This window comes from Petromyzon marinus, chromosome 41, assembly GCF_048934315.1.
Source record: "Petromyzon marinus isolate PM22_M1 ecotype Great Lakes invasive population chromosome 41, UKy_Petmar_22M1.pri1.0, whole genome shotgun sequence".
NCBI lineage: Eukaryota > Metazoa > Chordata > Hyperoartia > Petromyzontiformes > Petromyzontidae > Petromyzon > Petromyzon marinus.
In genome coordinates this window covers 1,911,726-1,934,074 of record NC_133707.1, presented here as the reverse complement: position 1 = coordinate 1,934,074, position 22,349 = coordinate 1,911,726, and the positions used below count along the sequence as shown (strand labels likewise).

The window sequence follows — 22,349 nt, the reverse complement described above, 5'->3', positions numbered from 1 at the left end:
TAAGAACTGCATCTCCCTCATAGTTTGCCCTTCGTTGAAATTATTAGTTGTGGGTTGAAGAGTGCAGACGTTCTGGATGGCTGGGCCAGAGCAAGAGGGACGTGAGCCTGATGAAAGGCGCCACGTTTTGTTCGCGACAACAGCGCCGGTGGGAGGGAATGAGTGGGAGGAAGACATCTACAGCCGCACAAGCGGGAATCAAAGATGTAAACATCTGGGCAGGGCAGGGAAATGCTGCACGATATATCAAGGGGGCAATTTTTCCGTTGCATTTTTATTCATTTCCACCCCAGTGTCCGGAGCAGGAGATGTATATTCTCGGTGGGTGGGTGAGTGGGTGGGTTGGTGAGTGATTGGGTGATTGGCTGAGTGGGTGGGTGGGTGAGCGGGTGGGTAAGTATGGTGAACTTCTTTCACACCGTACATAGACAACCATGCAAATCAGAGGTTAGCGTGGTTGCTAAGTGGTGGTGCAGTGGTTAGCGCACTGCACGATGAACCTGCACCATTGTTTTGCACGGCAAAATAAATATATAAAAATAATGGTGGTTGGGCGGATTGGTTTGCACGGTTCCGCAGTGGTTGGGCGCACTATGAACCCTGTAACCCCAGTTTGATTCCCGACCGCGTCTAACATCGGTGGCGAGCGATAACTGGACTGGTCAGTGGGCATCCTTTCCCCTTCAACCTGCACTGAGTGATTGTCTCGTAAATGGCTTCTATACGGTAATGCCTGCGTTGAGCTCCCTTTACAACATTTGGATTCGAACTTTTAAAACCATGCGTTCCAGCTCAACGGCAAAACCCACTGTCCGCTAGTTTATTTAGCCACTTAGCAGGGATACGTAGCCACAAGAACAATTATATACAGGTATCAAGCTACGCTCAGAGCACAAGCGTGGCACTGCTAAGCTGGGGTGAATGCGAGCCTCTGTGCGTGCACGTGTGTGTGTGTGTGTAGGGTGTTTGTTGAAGAAGCTGTCACAGTAAGGAAATTACGTTTGCCGCTACGGCATTTCATTTTGCTCACGACGCACCAAGCGAGAGGTCCTGCCCGGGTCAAACTGATTTCCTGGTTCGATGCTTCCTGCTCCGAGAATAGGAAACGGCCATCAGGTGAAGTGGAAGGCCACCCACCTGTTGTGCGAGCGCGAGGCCATGGAACAGGTGCCCATTAGCGGCACTCGCTCCCGCGGATCGCCGAGTAAAACGGTGACGAGTTTGTGTGCACGCGCGCGCGTGTCAGCTCGCGCTCAACGCCGGTGACGATTGATCTTGACCGGTCATTGGCCTCTCCTAGGTCGACTCCGCCTCAAATGAGTACCTGGGGTGTGGTGTGTAAACAACACCACTGGGGAGACAAAGGCGGCCGGGCGTGGTGTTGGCCACCCACTGCCTCGTGTGCCGTGCCGGCCTTCATAGGTGCTACTCACTAACAGCACTTGCCGCAACAGTCTGTTCAGGCTACATGGGGGAACTTTATCTTTGTTTGCGTCTGCAAACCCTGTCTTGGGGGAGCGATGTCCGGAGTTCGAATCCCGCTCATGGATCTGAATCGGTACCTGGGCCTCCCCTGGGTCGACTCAGCCTTTAAAAGAGTACCTGGCAAGATGTGTAAACATCGGTGCTGTGGAGACAAAGGTGGGTGTGGTGCCGCCTTTACTGTCCTTCAAGCTCGTTCACAGCACTTGCCTCGAAAGTCTGTAAACGGTTACATGGGGGATCTTTCTCTATGCTTGCCCTGTCGCGAGTTCCTTCTTACGGCTAGATATGTTCACTTTAAGCGCTTTGTTAATCCACTGCCGACTGAGGTTGTCCCCGTGCCGTGAGTGACGTGAGTTGCCTACCCGCACTTTACCAGTTCCATACCCAGAAGGTTGAAACTGACGGAATAAAACATAATTGTATTTATATGTGGATACACAAACGAAATTCTGCTTGTGGAAAGGTTCCCCTTGCTTTATGCGGGTTCGGATTTGTGCGATTCCGCATATACACGGCCAGCCTATTTCTACCCAAAACTCGCTTCATGCGGTTTGAATTCACCCCATATGCGGTCGGGACATGGCACGACACTGTTTGTGCATACTGTGTGCGCCCTACTCGGTAGGCAGCTATCTCGTGCCGTTTAATTTTCTGCCCCAATATTTTTTTTTCTTGGAAAGCATCTACCGCATGAGGGAAACCCTGCTTTCCCCGGTGTTGGGCGGGTGAATCGGGGGAGGCCCAGGAGCGGGTCAGATGTCGCTCGCCACTCACGCTAGCCGTGCCCGAGAAACCCAAGTTAGGTCAAAGGGTTCGTCGCGCAAGCACGGGGAAGCCACTGCGCTACACACCGCACCATCGCCGCGCCTCCTCTAAACATGCATGCGATTTGCCCCGACGGCGGTGCACAAGCAGGCGTAACAAAAGCTCGACACGCTCGTCAATAACATCGCCCCAAAAGGTAAAAGTATAAAATGTGTGACGTACCGTACCAATGGCACTTCTTCATGGCATCACTCTGCTATTGGGAGGGGCCATTGCCCCATGAGGAAGGGGCATTGCCTAAAAAGGTCGCCTTATTTTTTTTTAGGGCCACAGAGTTATTGACAAATGTCTCGACGTCTTATTAGACGTGCGGCATTTTCTAAAATACTTTCGAACAACAAGAACCCCTCACAATAATGACAAGTTCCTCTGCACTTGATCGATGGGATTGCTTGTTTACGATAACCTCTGCCACGGATTCTGGGAGAATCCCAACTTAGAGAATTTGAAACGATGCAATCCCAAAAATGTTGACTCTCGGTCGGAGACAGAAAGCACTTTTCACGATTGTCCTCTGTGTATGATTGTGCAGAGAAAAGGCCGTTGAGCTCGAGTTATGGGGAGACACGGGGTGAGTTAGGATTGCACGGGGGTTACGAGGGTAAATGCTGTGAGCGGAGGATCAGTGTTGAGGCATTGAGAGGGGAAGACGTGGCTGGTGGTGAGGAAGGAGGTGAGGAGAGAAAGAATTCAGCAGTTCAGACGGGGGGGAAATGGCTGTGAGTGACGTTGAGAGGGAGTGATAGAGTGGTGAATGCTGTGTGAGAAGAGGGCCAAGCGATGCGTTTGGGTAGTCGAGTAAGCTATTGGTCGGCATGTAAGCATAATAGTAATAATAAACATGACAACTTACGGGCCCTTTGTCAATCCATTACATTTATGCATAGATTGTATTTATTACCACCAGGCATGTTCTATCCACTGTTGGTCGAAGGTCTTCCCAAAATGCCATTGCCATCGCACCACGGTACCGTGACGCCACACTGCATCTCATCGCTCCATCTCCGCGACGGCCGTAATCTCGGGGGTGTTCCATGCATTTGCTGCTATATATATACAAAGATCCCCAGTATAGCTTCAACAGACTTTCGTGGCAAGTGGTTTTAACGAGCACCATCGCGTGGTCTTTATTTTAACGCTCAGAGGGCGCTCCGGAGAGGCACTCTAGGAGGGCGTTAGGCCCGAAAGACGCATGCTTGGGGCATTGAGAGGCAGAAAGAGAAACACGGGCCTTCGAGAACGCGTGCAGGTCCATGACGTTATTGAAACTGGTGTTAGGAGGGAGTGAAGCTTGGGCAGGATGTGCCGCTTGAGGGATGGCAGGCGGGAACAAGAATAACGAAGGAAGCCGCTAGCCAAGGAATGGAGGCGCATCTGTGAGCGCACTCATCACAAAGCGGGAGCGGTGAAATCGGCTAACGTGCAGGTGGCCGGCTGGATTGCCACGTCGGAGGATTGTGAGGGATGGCGGCGGCAGTGGCTTGGGGAGGGCCTTCAATCCAGCAGTGGATAGTCCACGGCCAACGATGGCACGGACGATGTCCTCTAAGGCGACGGACGCCATCGTTGGAGCCGCGCTTTGGAAACAAGTCCACGTTGCCGTCTGCCACAAGGGGCGGTGCTGCTGCTGCTGCTGCAGTTGCGTCTTCGTAGAGTGGCATGGGTGGGCGTTGGGGTGACCGCCGTGGGTGGGGATAAACGCGAGTGCTGTGTTCTCACCTTTACAAGCGAACAGCCGCCAGAAAGCAGCTGCGTGTGTTGGCCATTTATTTTCTTCCGTCCGTCTTAATTCATTTTTTTCTCTTTTCTTTCTACCCCCCCCCCACCCCCGCCAGCATTTAAACATTTTAACGAGCGCTTACCAGAAACACGACGCACGAAAAACGACCGGCGTGGTTTCTTGAATAACCAAAGACGGGGGGGGGGGGGGGGTGGTGAACGGCAAAGCAAAAATAAATAAAAGAGAGAATAAGAAATGAACGCCCGCGTTGGACTCTTTCCAGATTGCACCACTGCGCCGAGGCCCTAGCCGAGACGCAGGGACACAGGAACACGAGACAAAAGAGCCAGTTCAACAATAGCACTGGTACACAATGACCGCGAGCTTTTATTTTTCTCGCCAGAGTTGCTCGCGCACGAGTGGCATTAACTTGGCCGCGTCGAATAGTTCTGGGAATGCTTTCCTCCCCTCTCTGTGTTTGTCGCAAATTACCATCCAACAAGCTTCCGCTTTGCGATTATTTCGGGAGGTCCTGACATAATCGTTGGCAAGCAATCTCGACCCGTTTTAAATGCCAAATGTATTTCGCTTGAGTTCTGAAAACGTGTATTTTTCTTTTTTTGCAAAACGTAGCTTGCCCTCTTGTTCTTTGTTTCACTTCCACAATGGAAGAATGAATTATGAAGCGCTATTAAAATAAAACGCACTGCAAAAAAATGTGTGCCGGCAATTTTGCGCTGAAGCTGACAGAATACATTGCCTGTGAAATTCCATCGGCTATGATTTCCAGTACTCTACTTACTCCCCTTTAAAACGCGGTGGAGTTAATCAACTCAAACCGTGACCTTTAAAGTCACCGTTACCTCTGCGCTGATTGTGAACGAGAGTAGGGAAAGAAAAAAAAAGACTAATTTTGACACTAAATCCGTGCCGCGGTCACGCCAACATTCGCCAACATCCCCCAGCAACCCGCTCCCCCCCCACCTACTTCACCACACCTGTCGGCTTTATGGTCAATTTCACGTTATGGGAGAGAGTACAACAACAACGGCAAAAAAATACTCCGTGGATGACGTTACACGCATGAAATGCGGAGCTCTAATGAGCGTGTCAAACCGTCACGGCATTTACATTCAGAGGTCTGCACACACAATGCGGTGGGTTGTTTGAGTTGTCAACTTTTCCTCAAACGCGTACTTTAAAAAAAGTTGTGCTCACACACGGTTGACATGCTTCTATTAGCGGCGCTGAGTGAACGTTGCGGTGAACGTATCAATTGGTGTGGCGTTTCCAATTTTGTGTTGTTTAATCGTTCCGACTCACGCACGGACCAGAAACGTGGACATTCTTCGACAAATTAAATGGAACACAAGTTGAAAAGTGCTCAAAGAAGCACGCGGAAGATGAGCGCTTGGAATTACGCTGAGATAAGATGAGAGAACGTATGCGAGTTAGAGACATCATCACATTTGGCCGTCAAGAAGAGTAAGTGGCCTTGGCAAGGACACGTTGTTAGATCTATGAGTGGATGTTGAACTTTTTTCACACCGTACATAGCCAACCGCGCTCATTGGAGGTGCGGGGGAAGGACAACAAACTGAACACAACTAGTTCTAAGGAAATTAGTTTTCAATATAGATGATTGAAAAGTGCATAGCTCCAATGGCTTGCTAATATCCGAGGGAAGAGCGTTCCAGACGGCCGCAGAAGCGCATCTGAAAGAGCACAATGCGGTGACCACCGTCTTTGTTGGATACTGCAAGGATCATCGGAGTTCGCGTGATGGTTTATGCTTCTTGACGAGATCCGCAAGGCGTTGCGGTTTATTTGTGGCAAGCACCTTGCGCGTAATGAGTGCGACCTTGTAACGCATTCATTCGGAAACCGGAAGCCAATGCAGCTCGGCGAAGGGATGATGGCCACTGCATGAGACTAACGGCGGCAGAGCATTCTGAGAGGAGGGAGCACTCCGGAGAATACGTCCACAGCGGAGACGGAGCAGTGAAAGCAGCTCGTGCGTAGGAGCGAGTTGAAATGTTTCGTTTTGCGGGCAGGCACTAAGCAGGTTATTATTACACGGCAGGGTTGCGACAGCAGCTGGCGGCTTGGCGAGTCTTTCAACCAGCAGTGGATAGATCATTGCTGATTACGATGGTGGCGGCGACGATGGTGACAGGCTTCACGATGGCTCGCGTTTGAAAAATGGCAATTCCACTTATCCTATTATTTGGTTCTTTCGGTAAAGTCACGTAGATAGAAAATTTATAATAATAATAAAGTGAATAAAAATAATAATAAAAATATTGAAAATAAAAACAAAAACCACGACGTTTCAATCACAACACAAGCGGTCATCAGAAAAAAATTCCACTCATCCTTTAGCATCCACCGCTTTCCGTGGGAATTTCACCGTAGAAATGACCAGGCGAATTTTAGGGGGTGCAGGCAAAATCCAATCTCACCGACCCCATTGGCAAGCGCGCCCTCTCCCCTATTTGGCTGGCCACGCACGTGTCTGCTCACACAAAAGGGTTAAAATGTACTCGATGCAGATATTTCTTCCACAATGCAGAGGAGAATTAAAAACACACATCGTGTTGGCTTGCTACCTCCCACCGATGTGCGTGTGTTTTTTTTTCATTTCTTGTGAAAGGTCGGCTTTGTGAAACCTAGAGGGGTCCTCTCCCCCCGCCCCTTCTTGTTAAAGAGAAAGAAAACATCGGGTTTAAAAATATATATTGAAATCTATGTGTGATTGCAAGAGCAGAAAAAAATGCAATGTTTACATACGTACCAACTTCACGTACTTAAATACCCAGCACATATACGTAGCACACGGGGGCATCACTGTCTGTGCATAATCGTACACGCGTGTGTAAATATATATAAAAAAAACTCAACACATTTGCCAATAACACTCTGGTCTAAAAATAAAAATATATAATAGCTGACGTTTTGGGCAATGGTCCTTCTTCATGGCACGTAAATGGTCGAGAGGCCGGAGGGTGGTGGCGCAGTTGTCGCGTACTGCGCTTGCAACGTCGACAACCTCGGTTCAATTCCCGGCCACGGCTAACATCACTGGCGGGTGTGATCTCAGAACTGGGCCAGGACTCAATACCCATTACAAAGCTGCATTTACCTGCGTGGTGAAGTATGGTCAAACTACCGCCGTGACCAGCATGGCGCCAGCAGCCCTTCATCCAGCAGTGGACTGACCAAGAGGCTGTTAGTTAAGATAATAATTTTGACATCACAAATTTGCACTCTAAGCAAAAATTCCGTTCTCATCTCACTTTAATTGCACTGACGACAATTACGACCATTTCTATTGACCAGCAACATGGCAAACCAACGCAAAGGCAGTCGGATAAAGCTGATTTATGGACGAAAAAAATCTCAAAACTTTCGTCAATAACGCTTGCTTTGAATTTAACAAGTATACAAATCGAGGACCGGTTCAGCGATCACTTGCCACCGATGTGAGCCCATGGGCCGGGAAATGAAACCAAGGTCACGGTTGCGAGCGCAGGGCGCCAACAACTGCACCACATCTATCTGGCCTCTCTCTGTGCGCGCGCCATGAAATAAGCGTCGCTTGGCCGAAACGTCACCTTTTAAAACGCGTTCCCCGCGAAGTCCGCATTGCTGTGGACGAATGTGCCGGGTTACTTTGTTGTCGTTCAGGTGCTTGCGCGCCGCAGCCAATGCAGCAGCGGCATCGCCAAATATTTCGCTTAATTGGCGGGCAAGAGCAGTTTTCATCTTGTTATTTTTATATATATATGAAAAAAGTTACTTTTATTACGAATAGCATTTTGAATTTAGCAACAACAAAAAATGCTCTTCTCCTGCAGTGGGTTTATGGTGAGTTTAGGCACCATGAGGTAGGCTCCCTTTACTTCGGTATTATGGTTCAATATTATATTTAGTAATGAGCCAAAAAGAAGGCAAACAAATACCGCACACTTCCCCTGCGAATTTTCATCAATGCAAAACAGCGCGCGGAGCAATGCCCACAAGAAATATAAAAGCACAACGTTAACCCTGACCCTGACACCGACACCGTAAAAAAACAGCTTGACGCACGCGCAGAGCGCAACCGCGTACAACAGCGGCGCTGCACGTGGTGCGTGTGTTTGTGTGTGACCTTCCAGCGGACAAAGACAACAATTCACCCGTACAGTCTTCACAGACTGTTGGGGCAAGTGCAGTTGGCCAGCGGCAGCTATGAAGGCCTGTAAGACACACGCGAGGGGATGGGTGACCAGCACCACGCCCGGCCGCCTTTGTCTCCCTAGCGCCGGTGTTTAACACACCGCACCAGTTACTAATTTGAGGCCGAGTCGACCTAGCGGCGGCCCGGAACCGGTTCAGATCATCGTCACCGGCGTTGGCCGTGAGCGGGATTCTAACTCGGGTGACCGGGTTCGTGGTGCAGTGCGCTAACCGCTACACCATCGCTCGCGTGCGAACGCTCTCTCACACGCACACAGACACACGTGCGCATACCAACGCAGGAGTTGTTTTAACATTTAAATCCAGGCACGCTAGCTCTAACAAGGGTGCCTCTCTCTATCCCTCTCTCCTTTCTCTTCTTCGTCGGGAATTTGTCGTTAACGAAGTGAATTTGGGATGCAACTTACATGTTATTTCTCCTACAATTACGAGTAGAGAACCCCGTTTATCTGCAATGGAATATAAGATGTGAGCTATCATTTTAATTCTCTTCTCAAAATCCCTTACTCGGAGCGCTAAGATGAATCTGTTTTTTATGCAATAATAGAATGCCAAGATAATACGTATCGTGAGGTTTTTTTAATATTCTGTAGGATTTCAAGAATGTTCTGGCGAAGGAATTACATTCACAGGAGAACAAAATGAAGTTAAAGTGATATCAAACAAACCGTGTCAGTTTTCTGCATTCGTTTTTTCCACCTCTTCCGTGTCGCTATCCATTAAACGTCTTAAAAACTCCTTCCGCCGTTTCAATTCAACTCAGAGTTCATTTGTCCCGTGGAGCCAGTTACCCAGCTAGTTTAGGGTGACAACGGCCCACAGCAGCCACTAACGACAGAGTTATTGTTGGGGTGGAGAGGAGCCCAGGCAGCAGCCAGTCAGGAAACTCGAGGCGTAGATAATTTTTAATAAGCAGTTGCGATATGACAGAATGTAAGACTGCTGCTCTGCTTTGTCATGAGATTGCAAGCCACCCATCGTGTGCGTCATCCACAAACGGGGTAGAGGCGCAGCCCCGCAATGTCCAGCTCACGCTGTCGACGGCGGAAGAGCCTCCACTAGAGGGGCCCTCTAGAGGGGAGATTCTTGGCCTACTCTTCCACATTGGCCAAAGTTCTTGGAAGCGGTGGGAGTAGCCACATTTTACCCCACCGCGCGCGACTAACTGTGGTGCAGTGGGCGGAGGTGGGGGGGGTGAAGACACTTCCTCATTGTTTCAACATCGCGACCAGGCCAAAACAAAGGTTTGAGGTATATTAGGAAACAATTCCTCTTCTTGTCCATTAGCACATTGCCGGCAGGGGAGGTCTTCCCGTTGACCGCATTTTACTCCAAATACCCATTAATTATTCAGATAGCAGGTAGGAGCTAAAGTTCATGTAAGATGGCCTATGTTGATTTAAACAAATTACCTGGTGATGCTGTTAATTAACAACAAACTCGACACTTTCATCAATGTCACTGCCTTAAAAAGACATATATGTATAATAGGGTCATTGGCTGAAACGTCGCCCATTGTATATGTTTCTTTTAAAGCTCAACAGCGTTGTTGGTGGTGTTGAGTTTTTTCATATTAATTTATCAGGACCTCCCACAACATGGGTCAAGGGAAGGAGGATCATGGCTAAAGGGGATTCTACCATAAAAAAACTCATATCACATCCACTCTGATTCAGACCATGAAGATTAATCTAACCAGACGTAGTCCTGGAAAGAAGTTTCAGCTTTCAATTAAATTTCGTTTAACCAGGTGAAAATGTACGTGTGTGTTGAACTTCTTTCGCATATGTACGTAGCCAACCGTGCTAATCGGAGGTGCGGGGAAATGAAAGTCTCATTTGCAAGAATGAGCTGGGTCAAACCAACCACAGGCGCAGATAACGAATCAAGGCTACCAAGTCAGGGTCAAGTACAGGAAAATGCAATATCTGGGACACGTGACCAGGGTGGACGATGACAGGATGGTGATTGTGTAGAGGGCACTGGAATATGCGAGGGCAAAATGAAGATCGCCAATCTGAGAGGTCGTCGAATGTCAAACGCTGGGCGGAATGGAAGCTGTCTGAAGTTGTAAGACGCGGCGATGGACAGGGGGAAAAGTTGGGATTCCATGCAATGAGATATCAGTTCTGTTTTTGTTGTTGCGTATGGCAATATGTTCAGGAGCTAGGTCTGCCAGCCACGAGATGTCTTCAGGAGAGAGGTCATGGCGTTTTGCAATTCTTCCGTTGAAGGAGGAAACGTCAATCGCTGGACAAGATGCAAGCTACCTCAGTTGGAAGATGCAGTCAGAGTAGTAGTGGAGAGATGATAAACTAATATTTATTTTACCAGAAGCGACCTGGCCACAAATGATAGCTCAACGAAGTGGCTTATCATGTGCACATTAATTTCAGCCAAATACTCGATAAACACGTATTTCTAAATATGGAGGGGAAAAACCAGAGGACCGGGAGAAAAATCCACGCGACCACGGGGAGAGGGACACGCAAACTCCAAATATACAGCAGCAGCAGGCGTCATTGTCAGGATTGAACCCACGACCTCCTGCATACCAGGCGAGGTATTTAACATCTCGCCACCGTGGCGCGCCAATGGCAAGGAGATACCGGGGCAGGAAACGATCACGATCCAACATCCCAAAAAAATCTAGAGGACTGAGAAAATAAGAAAACGGATTCAGGGGATTCTCGTGTATCAAAACGTTCATTATTCCACAAAAACTTAAAAAAACCCCACGAGTTATTAACCGACCTTTACAATGAACAGTCACGTACGCATGTAAAAAATGCAGTCCAATTGCGGGAGCCACATGGGAGCAATCACCCGCTATCGGGAAACGAGCCTCAACTCCGCCTGCCTCGTCTGGAGAGACTTCTGAGTTGAGCGCACGTGGCAGGGACACATGCGACTTGGGAGCAAACGCAACATATTTGCAGTCAGAAAAGGACTAAAAATGTACGTAGGACAAAGGGAAGTTGGACGAAGGACCATGCTTGAAATACTCCAACTACGCGTTGGCCAAACATGCCCATGTAGGATCAGAGAGCTTGGGCAATTGTTGGCGCCGGTTCTGGCTGCCTTCCCACCAGAACTGTATCTTTCACTCTGAAAAAATAATAATAATAAACTGTGCACGTTACAAATGTTAAAATTATTACCAGGCAAAAATGAGAAAGCTACACTGAACAGAACAAGTTGGATATGAAAAGGTTTTTTTTTCCTTAAACCTGTAGACATCCTTGCCTCTGGGGTGCGTTCACACTCCCTGGCAGAAAAATTGGGATACCGCTGATTTGATTGGGGTCAATTATTCCTGTCTAATCTCATTAGATTCCATTACGAAAAGGCAGAAAGGAACGCGTGCCTTAGCGGGGAATTCTTTTGCGAGTAATTGACTTAATTGCCCTTCCAAATTCGGCGGTGCTGGTGATTAAGATTAAATTGTAATTGTGAAGGTCCCGTGACGCCTTTGGTCCACAGCATCCGATGGCTTAAATCTCATTTGTCCGCATTCTTTCAGAAATTAACTGCAATTGTTACATTGAAAATATTGTGCTTTTTTACCATTTGGTTCTGACAGAGGCTATGTAGAATACAATCTTCCGGGAATGTGTACGACATTCATGAAGGTCAGTGCCTCCTCAATGGATACATTTTCCCTGATCCAAGTCAGTTTTTAGAAGGAAATTATTATTTTTTAAATGGCCCATGTCAGCATATTCATGTGGTCATGCAAATTGCAGTGAAATGACATTCAGTGCTGGAAAGTAAAAAAAGTTAGCATTTCAACTTTAACATTTTGGGAATAAAGATTAATTTTGAATCTATACACGTACTCAATGGAGCAAACCTACAACAACACCGACAGCAGCAGCAACCAAGGTCAATCGACTGCCGGATGAAAGCCTACCAAGCCGTTTGCAACCTCCTATGATCCCGCGATGCAACAATCCAGCCAACTGTTGTGCACTAATCTAAACGTTTTGTTTCACCAGGTAAGGCCCATTGAGCTATGTAGCTCGTTTTCAGAAGCGACGTGGACCACAAATGATAGCTCAACGAAGTGGCTTATCACGTGGACATTTAAAGCAGCGATATACTCCAAATGCATCTTTCTAAAGCGCTCCTAGAGGCCGTGCTGTGGCTGGCTGATGGGATGCGCGTGTTTATAAATGCCGAGTGAAACTCCGGAGGACACGGAGGAGGAGGATCCATGCAACCACGGGGAGAACAAGCAAATTCCAAATACACAGGCATCAGGGTCGAGATTGAACCCACGACCTCCTGCATACCAGGCAAGGTAGTGGACATCTCGCCATTAACTTATTTCACCGCTCCATCTCTATGGCAGAGACCGTCTCGGACGCGTTGCGTTCCTTGGCTCCCACTCCATCGTTGTTCTTGACTGTCGGACCCAAGCCCCGCTCACTCTTCCTCACAGTCAATGCGATGTCTGATTTACGTTTCTTTCCAGATCTGCGTGTTCCCCTTTCTGTCTCTCGATGTAATTCCAAGCAATGTAACCCTCCCCAAAAACATCCCTTCCAAAACCATTGCTCTTACTACACAGGGGAAAAAATAATGAGTACAAGTCAGCTCCGTTTATCCGCACGGCTTGGCATGCGATTGACGGCGCGCACTTGAGCAAAATATTCCGTCATCCATCCCTCGCGCTGGCAAACATTATGCGATGCCTGTGCTTAATGAGCACAGGCCCAAAGGGCCAACACACCAAGTTACCAGACACAAACAGCACTCCTGTTGGGGGTACTGGTGGTGCACTAGATAGGAGACTTATAAAGACGTTCCTGGAATTGAGCAACGTTATGTCAGGACTTGGGAAAATAGGCGATGGGAGGGAATTCCAAGATGGAACAGTGCGAGGAAAGGAGCAGAAAGGGAAGCGTTGTGACCTGCAGTGTGGTGAAGTGAGTGGATGGGTTAGTGGGTGGGTGAGTGAGTTAGTAGGTGAGTGAGAGTGAGTGTGTTGTTGTGACCTACAGTGTGGTGAAGTGAGTGGGTGGGTGAGTGGGTGGGTGAGTGAGTGAGTTAGTAGGTGAGTGAGAGTGAGTGTGTTGTTGTGACCTGCAGTGTGGTGGGTGAGTGGGTGGGTGAGTGGGTGGGTGAGTGAGTGAGTTAGTAGGTGCGTGAGAGTGAGTGTGTTGTTGTGACCTGCAGTGTGGTGAAGTGAGTGGGTGGGTGAGTGGGTGGGTGAGTGAGTTAGTAGGTGAGTGAGAGTGAGTGTGTTGTTGTGACCTGCAGTGTGTTGAAGTGAGTGGGTGGGTGAGTGGGTGGGTGAGTGAGTTAGTAGGTGAGTGAGAGTGAGTGTGTTGTTGTGACCTGCAGTGTGGTGAGTGAGTGAGTGGGTGAATCAGTTAGTTGGTGGGTGGGTGAGTGAGTAACTGAGTGAGTGACTGAGTGAGTGGGTGAGCGAGTTAGTGGGTGGGTGAATGACTGAGTGGGTGAGTGAGTTAGTGACTGAGTGGGTGAGTGAGTGAGTGGGCGAGTGGCTGAGAGTCTGTTGTTGTGACCTTGCAGCACGGTGGTTGAACACTGTGTGGATGCGACGAAACATTCAGTCCGGTAGGCTGAGCCCACAACATCGGTGGGCGGAATCAGTGAGCGATGTGCACGGGAACTGCATTAACCGTCGCGGTAGTTGTGATCGAAGAGTGACAAGGAGGGTGACTGACTGGGGCGGTGAGCGGGCGCAGGGCCGCCGATCAAAAAACGATCGTCGGCACGCTTCGATTTTGAGACGGAGCACGGCCGACGACGTTGACGAACGTGCGTCATCGCAGAAGTACGAACCGCGCAGAGAAGCCGCGCCGCCCTCCCGATCCCCCCCCTCCCATCCCCCGCTGCGCCGCAAACCTCGAGAGAGAGAGAGGGGGGGGGGGGGGGTGGAACGGCCGCCGTGGCGGAGCGCAAAAACGACCTCTGCAGCGCAGGCCGGAGAAGCGCCGCGCCGGCAGAGGCGGCGACGCGCAGCTGCAGGGAGTGAGCTCATCGCCATTGGTCCGGAGACACGGAATCATTGCTGCTGAACCGGGCAAAATACGGGTAAACATGTTTACGTAGAAGAAGCCATTCCCCACCCACCCCCCCCCCCCCTCTGGAAGCTGCGTTCGTGTAGCAGAGCGGAGCGGTTAGCGCAGTGGTTAGCTCACCTCGCTTATTTCGAACCTGGTCATGGAGTGCGGAATTCGTCAGTACCCGCGTGGCCATTGTCAACGATTCGTGTCGCAGTGCGTCGTGCGGTTCTTGCTTTGGAGTGGCGGTGGCGTAGTGGTCAGTGCACTGCGCTATGAACCGAACGCCTTAGTTCTGCTCACAGCCTGCCCTTGTACGCACGTGTGTATGTTAAACTCCTCTCGCGCCATACGTAGCCATCCGCGTGTTATCTCTTACCTATCACAACACAGTAAGTGCCGTTTGTTGCTGGCCGTTTGCCGTTTTGGGGCCTTAGCAACCGTGAGCAATAAAAAAAAACCGAAAACGTCAAGGAGTAAACAATGACGGTTAATTAAATGTAAAAAGACATACACACACACACATATATAGAACTTGTACCGATGCTCACGAAGCTATCGTTGCAACGCCGAGAAGAGGTCAAGGGGTCGAACGGTCAGACGTGCGACCTTCCCCCTCCCCTCCACCCTCCCCCACGTGCTGCTGATCGCGTCGCCGTGCGAGCGTGTTTAAGATTCCTGCCGTGGTCACAGGTGCAGGACTCGGATGGCACAGCTGTCACCAATCAGCACTAACGAAGCTCGCCGCATGCAATGCAGGGGAAGGAGGAGGGGAGGGGGGCATTTCCTTTTCCCTCCTCCCCACAACGTTTTCTTCCCCAACCTCCTACCCCCCACCCGACACCCGCTTTGTTGGGGTTTTGGAGTGAAGCTAACCCACAACCGTCCCCCGAGGGAGCAAGCGGGGACCCCCAAACCAAACACGCGTGCCCCCTGGGCTCCCCGAACGAGTGCCGTGATGCGGTGCCTCTGGGCTTTGTTAGCACCGCGACTGTTGCCAGACAAAATAAATGCGGCACCCGGATAGAAATAAAACCACGGTAAACCTTGGCTCAAAGCTTTCGTGACTGCAGGAATTCAAACTCTTTGGGTCTTTCGGTAAAGTCACGTAGATAGAAAAATAATAATAAAAAATCACGATGTTTCTATCGCAGCACGAGCAATCGTCTTCAGGTGAAAAAAGTACAGCAGGCGGACTGCTGAGGCAGGAAGAAATATAGCGAGAGAGCTACTGCAGCCAGCGGCTGTATAGGTTTGAGATGGGTACAACGGTAATTCAATTAAAATAAAAAGTCGAAAAATGCTACAAGGTGTCAAGAAAGCATGAATAATAATAGTTAAAAAGTCCAAATCGTTTCCTGGTGAAAAGAGCATTTTTACAACTCTGAGCCAGGGGTCAACATTTCACACTGCTATGAGGGTGGATGAGTCTCTCTCCATGACAGACAATGTGGACTCCCCCACGAAATGGTAGTCATTTTAGGGACCTTCGGATAGATGATTTTCTGAGTAGTCAATCGCCCCAGCAGGATTTGAACTCTGAACCTTGCAATTTGCGAGCCGCCCTCGCTCAACGGCTCAGCCACCTGACCGGTTACAAGCTGGTGACCATGGCAACGATAGTAGGCCGTGTTAGCAGAGGGCGTTAGCGAGGGCCCTTCCTTACCGGTGTGGCTGCGGATGTGCACACGCAGAGTCCCGTTGCTCGCAAACTTCTGCCCGCAGTACGGACAAATCTTCTCCTTCTCTCCCGTGTGCGTCTGGTGGAAGTAAAACAAACATCAGGAATGGTGCAACGTTCTGAGGGTAACATAATAGAACATTGTCCTCATTTACGGCCTGAAGACAGCCGTGCTCACGCACACTTCGGTCATCATCATCATCATCGCAGCGGCGGCTTTTGGCTAACCATCGAACAAAGATGGTCACCTCATCGCGCGCTTTCATACGTGCTTCTGTGGCCTTCAGGAATGCTCTTCCTTCTAATATTAGGAAGCCAATGGAGTTGTACGCTTTTAAATCTAGAAGATAACGAATTTCTTTTGAACTGCTTTTTTGTGATTAGTTTGTTTGTTTGGCTACATACGGTGCTTAAGAAGTTCAACAGACATAATTGAAACAAACGGCTTCCTTTTAAAAACTAAACTATTTTTTTTATTTTACCCCGTATGGCCCGCTGAGCTAGATAGTTCTTTTTCAGAAACGACCTGGCCACAAATGATGTCTCAAAAGAAGTGGCTCATCATCACGTGGACATTTATAGCAGCCAAATGCTCTAAACGATCAAGGTCAGTCGCTCCCTCCACAAGATACCCACTGTTGCCTTCCCACAAAATGGTAATGATTTTATTGGCTCCGAGAGATGGGCTAAGTTGAGTTGACCCGGTAGTCACGCGCAAACGTTTAGGGTCTTTTGAATTTTTGCTGAAATTAAATGAACATTTGGTATTTCGTGCTGTATTCGTGGAGCGGACGAGTGGAACAGAGTTGATTTATTTTCCATGGCAAAAAAGCCTCACATTGCTTAATCACCGATGCTGAGCAGTCGCAGAGGATTGTTAAACTAGGGATTAAAGCTTTAGTTCAATCACCCATAGATTATTAGCGAAAATGACTGATAATTAGTTCAATTCCTACAAGATTAGCATTAAATGCACTATCAGTCTAATAACTCGTGATTTGCTCAATTTCCTTGTGTTTCACGATTAAGTAGCAGCTTGCTATGAAACAAAAAAAATAATTGTCTCTATTGCCACACCGCAGGTGTAGTCCAACGCTTTGGCCATTGGAGAATAGTTCCAGCCACGCAAAGTCAATAGGAAAATGGCCTAACTACCAAGGGATCTAACCGTCATTGACTTGGCTTTGATCCACTCGTGAATTAAAATCCTTAACATTTCACCAACTGTTCTCCAGCTCGCTCTTTAGCTCACTCTCAGTCCATGATACATTCACCAATGCTTTACCATCAATAATTTCTCTCGACTCGTATGTCACCGTTCGTTGAATTAATGTGCAGTATATTCATCGCCATGCCATGCTCAACCCGCTGCTGGATGAAGACCGCCGCCATCTCTCACAATCCTGCGATGGAACAATCCAACCAGCACCTGCACGCAAGCCGATTTCATTGCTCCATCTCCACGGATGTGCTCGACCTTCGGATGGCATTCCACTCCCTGGCCGCCAATTGAATTATTCTCGACCAATCCGTAAAAGTCTTAAAAGTGTTGTTTTTGTTTGATCCACCGGCTGACTTTAAGCTCATTAACATTTTACAATGAGCTCACCAATTGTCCATCAACGTGCACCGTTACCAAGCGTGGAAAATCGGTTCCACACTGACCCCGACGCTGCAGACAGACCCCCGCGCAGTTTCTCACTGACAACTTTTTGCGAGTGAATCAAAGGCAAGATTCATTGAGCGAGTTTCAATGACGAGAATGAACGACGCGTCATTTACATTCAAGTGATGCCAGCTGGCCAAAGCGGTGGAGCCGCGAGGATATTGGGCATGCATGAAAGGAACTTAGGGGCGGTGATTGATATATGTATAGTAATCAAAACCCACAGTCTCCACCAATCCACACCTCATTCTCTTCTCTCTCTCTTATCTATGCATCTTGCTCGTTCCTTCATTGCTGCACTGTGTATTCTACACTCATTGCAATTGCTGCGTGCGAGCGTCCGTGCCAATCGGTATATTGTTTCCTCCGCCAACTTTATTTCTGAGCGTCCATATCAGTCAACTGCCGAAGATGTCTGTCCGATTTAGGAATGCGGTGCAGCACAGTTTGACTCTGTGCAAGCGATTGCCCAGATAATGTTTTGTCTGTCTCTGGATTGAGTGTGTGTGTCAGCACAAGAACGCTGGCTGGGTTCCAGGTGGACACCAACACACTTGATGATTTGCGTTTCCATTGGACAGCCATCATCAGCAGCAGCAGCATGTATTATTTATCCCGCATCTCCCATGCGATGAAACTCAAGGGGCCAACTCGGCTTGGCTGGTGTTGGGCTGAGATCGTCCGACTTGGCCGAATTTCTCCCAGGACTCGAGTTGAAGGGCAAATGAAGTTGGATATAAAAAAGTAGCGTTTCCATGATTTGTCAAGTTATGCGCGTTTCCATGTTAGTTGGTCCCAATTTCGAAAAATTACACACAAATTGCGAAAAAATGATTTACTCTATTGGGATTAGATGCACGGCCATTGCCCCCCTACTGTGTAAGCTTGGCAGGACCCTCCTGAGAGAGAGTCTTGAGACTCGGTGAGGCTTTTCTGGACAAACAAGTGTAGTAATAATAAGAAAGGTCTCTCCGAGTTAGACCTTCCCAGAAATACTTGCGAGTGAACGGTCGAGAGCGCGCATTAGCGACAATATTAAACATTCATTGTTGAATTCAATGTGATGATGAATGTTCCCGCTGTGTACGGCATGTTTTATTGTGACGGGCATTTGTTGTTGTTGCCCTGGAGACCGGGAGATCGATGACCAATCGGTGTTCGGTGTTCGGTTGCTGTGTTGACAGCATTCATCGTGATGTCTCACTTAACAGAGTAGGTCACCTGAAAGCTACCATCTTCCACTCCATTAACATATATATAAACAACGCAATGCCCTAGCCACAAATATGAAGGAGATATTACAGCGATAGACACTCAGCTGCTCCCTGCGCAGTCATCTGGCTTGACCACCTGAATGTGAAGTTTAATTGTTGATCTGCATCTACATCAGCCATACGAAAGAAGAAGATTGTGACGGGTGTGCTAATGTATTCCTCTCAGCCTGAACATTAACACGGGGAACTCGAGGTGACAAAACATGTGGAAACTCACTCCAGGGATGGCAATTCAAGTTTAAACTCGGAATATCAACAGGCTGATGGGCACATCTCCCTCATGAATGGAAAATTAAAGACAAGCCAGATCAGTGCGATTGTGGCCATGGAACCTAAACTATGGAGTGTATAGTAATCACTGTGGTCTGCGCTCTTTCAACGGAGGAATAGTAAAACTCATCGGACTCTGTCCTGAAGCCCTCTCGTCCGGTCGTGCCTAGCAGCTGACCTCGACATTGGCTTTTAGCTCCAGGATATATTGGCATCGTACGCAAGAAAATAATGGGGCTCATTGATAATGATAACGATGAGTATTACAGCGGCGCTTGGTTAAATGCCTCACTTTACATATCCTCTCAAGCAATGCATTGCCCTGCTGCAGCCTAAACAAGGGGACCCCCGAAGGGAGCCGTCTCTGTCCAACACGAAGTGAAAACACAGCACTGTGACCATGGGGTGCCTCGGTGGCGAGATGTTAACTAGCTCGCCTGATATACAGGAGGTCATGGGTTCGATCCCGACCCTGACGATGTCGGCATATTAGGCGTTTGCATGTTATGCCCGCAGACTTTTCTCACTGTTCCTCCGGTTTTCTCTCCACATTTAGAAACGTGCGTTTAGAGTGTTTGGCTGCTAGAAATTTCCACACGATAAGCCACTTTTCCAGTTATCCTTTGTGGCCAGGTCGCTTCTGAAAAAGCTATACAGCTCAGTGGGTCTCACCTGGTATAATAAAAACAAAAAATATAATTTTAGTTCATTAGCCTGCTAGTAGTGGGCGCAATTGCTATGTGGCAATTTGAAGGACTTGCTTAACTGAGATTGCCAGATTGAAAACTAATTTCTTTAGAACTGCTTTTTGTGTTTAGTTTGTTGTCCTTCCCCCCGCACCTCCGATTAGCACGGTTGGCTACGTACGGTGCGAAAGAAGTTCAACATACATACAGACAGACATACAATCTGCGAGTTCAGCAACCCATCCAATTGGGCGAATATGGACCGTGACTGGCCTACTCCTCTTTGTCGAATAACGCCCGCGGCATCTTTAACGTCCGCTGCGAAGCGGAGGAGAGCCGCGGGCGGGGGAGGGGTGGGAGGGGGTGGGGGTCGTCCGTCGCCGCTGCGAGCGTGGGAACGGCACCTTCTTGTGGCTCTTGAGCACGGAGGGCGTGACGAAGGCCTTGTCGCACAGGTCGCACTTGTACTTCTTGTGGCCGTCGTGCACCACCTGGATGTGCACGTTGAGCGTGTCCTTGCGCTTGAACGTGGCGTCGCACTGCTCGCACTTGAACGTCCGTTCGTCTGCAGCGGGAGGACAAAGACAAAGGAAAAGATCCCCCGACCGCACGCGATTGGTGTTTGGAGAACGAACCCGCAGCCAGAAACGGTTGGATTGTCCTCAAAAGCTTGCACGGTCCGACCGAAAAATCAAATAACGAATCGCAATATTGGTCGCGAAAGTCTACGCGTTTAGTTTATTCGCCGAGGTGCAGAATGGCCGAAATGCAATGGAAGGCCTAATAGGTGGGACGATGCTTCACGTGTTTTGTGAGAAAAAAAATACCACAGCGGAAAAACAATGACAAAGGTCGCCCCCCTCTTGCCATGCAGGTGACTTTAATAACATATCATCGGCAGCAATTTGTCTCAAGGAAAGCGCAGAGATGGGAGTTCGCTGCAGAGAAGCTGTGTTCTTGGTGGCTGGAGCAACGAAACGTGGAACTTCACGGGCGAAGTTTCCGTGTTCCATTTCACTGCCGCCTTCGCGCTCAGCCGAAACGCTTTAGCGAGCACATTTGCAACATCGCGAGCCTCGCCGTGCCCCGCAGGCACGCGCTCCGATTAGCACGGTTGGCTACGCACGGTGCGAAGGGGGTTCAACGTAGGTGCGTGCCGAGACCACGCGAGGCCCCTGCGCGCGATCGACGTTGCGCCACGCGGCCGCCTGGCTTGCCGTGCCCAAGCGGCGGCGCGCGGCTCGCGACCGCGCTTCCCCCGTGACCCGATGGAGGGGGGCGGCGATGCTGCGAAGTTCGCAAATCGTGCCCCTTTCAAGTCGGCCGAGACCGCGCGCGACCGCAGGGACAGCGGTTGCTTGGGACCGTCGCCCACAATTCCACCCTTGGCGGCAGCGGGTTTGAATCTCGGGACAATGCTGCTGTGTGTCCGGCGTCGCATTTTTTGAGCGCGCGGTTATGCGCGTCACCTCTGAGTCATGCACTGAAGACCGGCACAGTCGCGAAATGAAGACTTGCTTTTTATATTAATTCCATTTGACGTGTTTTACGTAAGGATTGTACGCAGCTCAATAAATACAATGTGGTTTTATGCATAGCGTCTCACGTGACGCCATCTCAAGATGCTGTCTAGAACCAGCGGGGATGTTCATTTCATACAGAGAGGGGAGCAGTCGGCCAGAGGCAGAGGAGAGAAGGAAGGCCTTGAGTCGAAGAATATGGGCAGGGAGTCAACGGCACGGATGGCTTTGGGGACGGGAATTCCAGACTACAGGGGCCAGCATTGGAGAGGCAGTCATCTGTCATAATTTGTAGCTGCAAGGTTAGCATCAGGCAATCGGTGTTCTATAAATTTGTATGGGCACACAGGAAAGGCCGTGTGGCTGGTGGCACAAAACACGTCAAGCGATTTTTATTTCCCCCATTTACTTTTATGACTTTAGATGACAAACTCGGGGAAATCACCTCTCAGCGTGCGTGTTTGTGTGGAATCACCCAATGCGGCCTCATTCCGGCCCGACGGGCACAAGCGCGCGAGTGTTCCACTTGGGACGCCTGGTTCAGAGCGGAGGGTGCCGAGTCACGGCTATCGATGTGGAGGGGGACGCTGTCACCGCGGTGCGATGGTTGGCCGTGCGCCGGACTCGCAATCCGGGGGGTCGCCGCTTTGGTTCGGTTCGATCTCCCGGCGTGGCAGTTGAAACGATCGGAAAGTTTCTCAAATCCCCCCGTCGCCACCTCCGTCCGCCCGGCAGCATAAATTGGCACGACTGCAGTTAGTCGATCGGCAGGTTGCGTGTGGCGGGGTAAGGTGTGGGGTACACTACCTCTTCCAAGGTGTCTGGCCAGAGTTGAAGAAGAGACCAAAAACCCTCTAGAGAGGCTCACTACAACGTGCTCCAGTGCTCTCAGCACCTGGCAAGCCCTGGTGGTTCACCCATCGTGAAAAATTAAATACATGTTGTCCA

At 49.4% G+C, this 22,349-nt stretch overlaps 1 protein-coding gene across 1 annotated transcript in view; it reads right to left on the bottom strand.

The window, feature by feature from the left end:
* PRDM5 (PR/SET domain 5) overlaps nt 1–22,349 on the bottom strand; it is a 135,651-nt gene that overhangs the window by 25,162 nt on the left and 88,140 nt on the right. Inside the window, exons 12-13 of the mRNA XM_032969301.2 lie at nt 20,286–20,446; nt 15,971–16,064 (exon numbers count right to left, since the gene is read on the bottom strand). Coding sequence (XP_032825192.1) covers nt 15,971–16,064; nt 20,286–20,446 — 255 coding nt within the window. The remainder of the gene's footprint in view (nt 1–15,970; nt 16,065–20,285; nt 20,447–22,349) is intronic.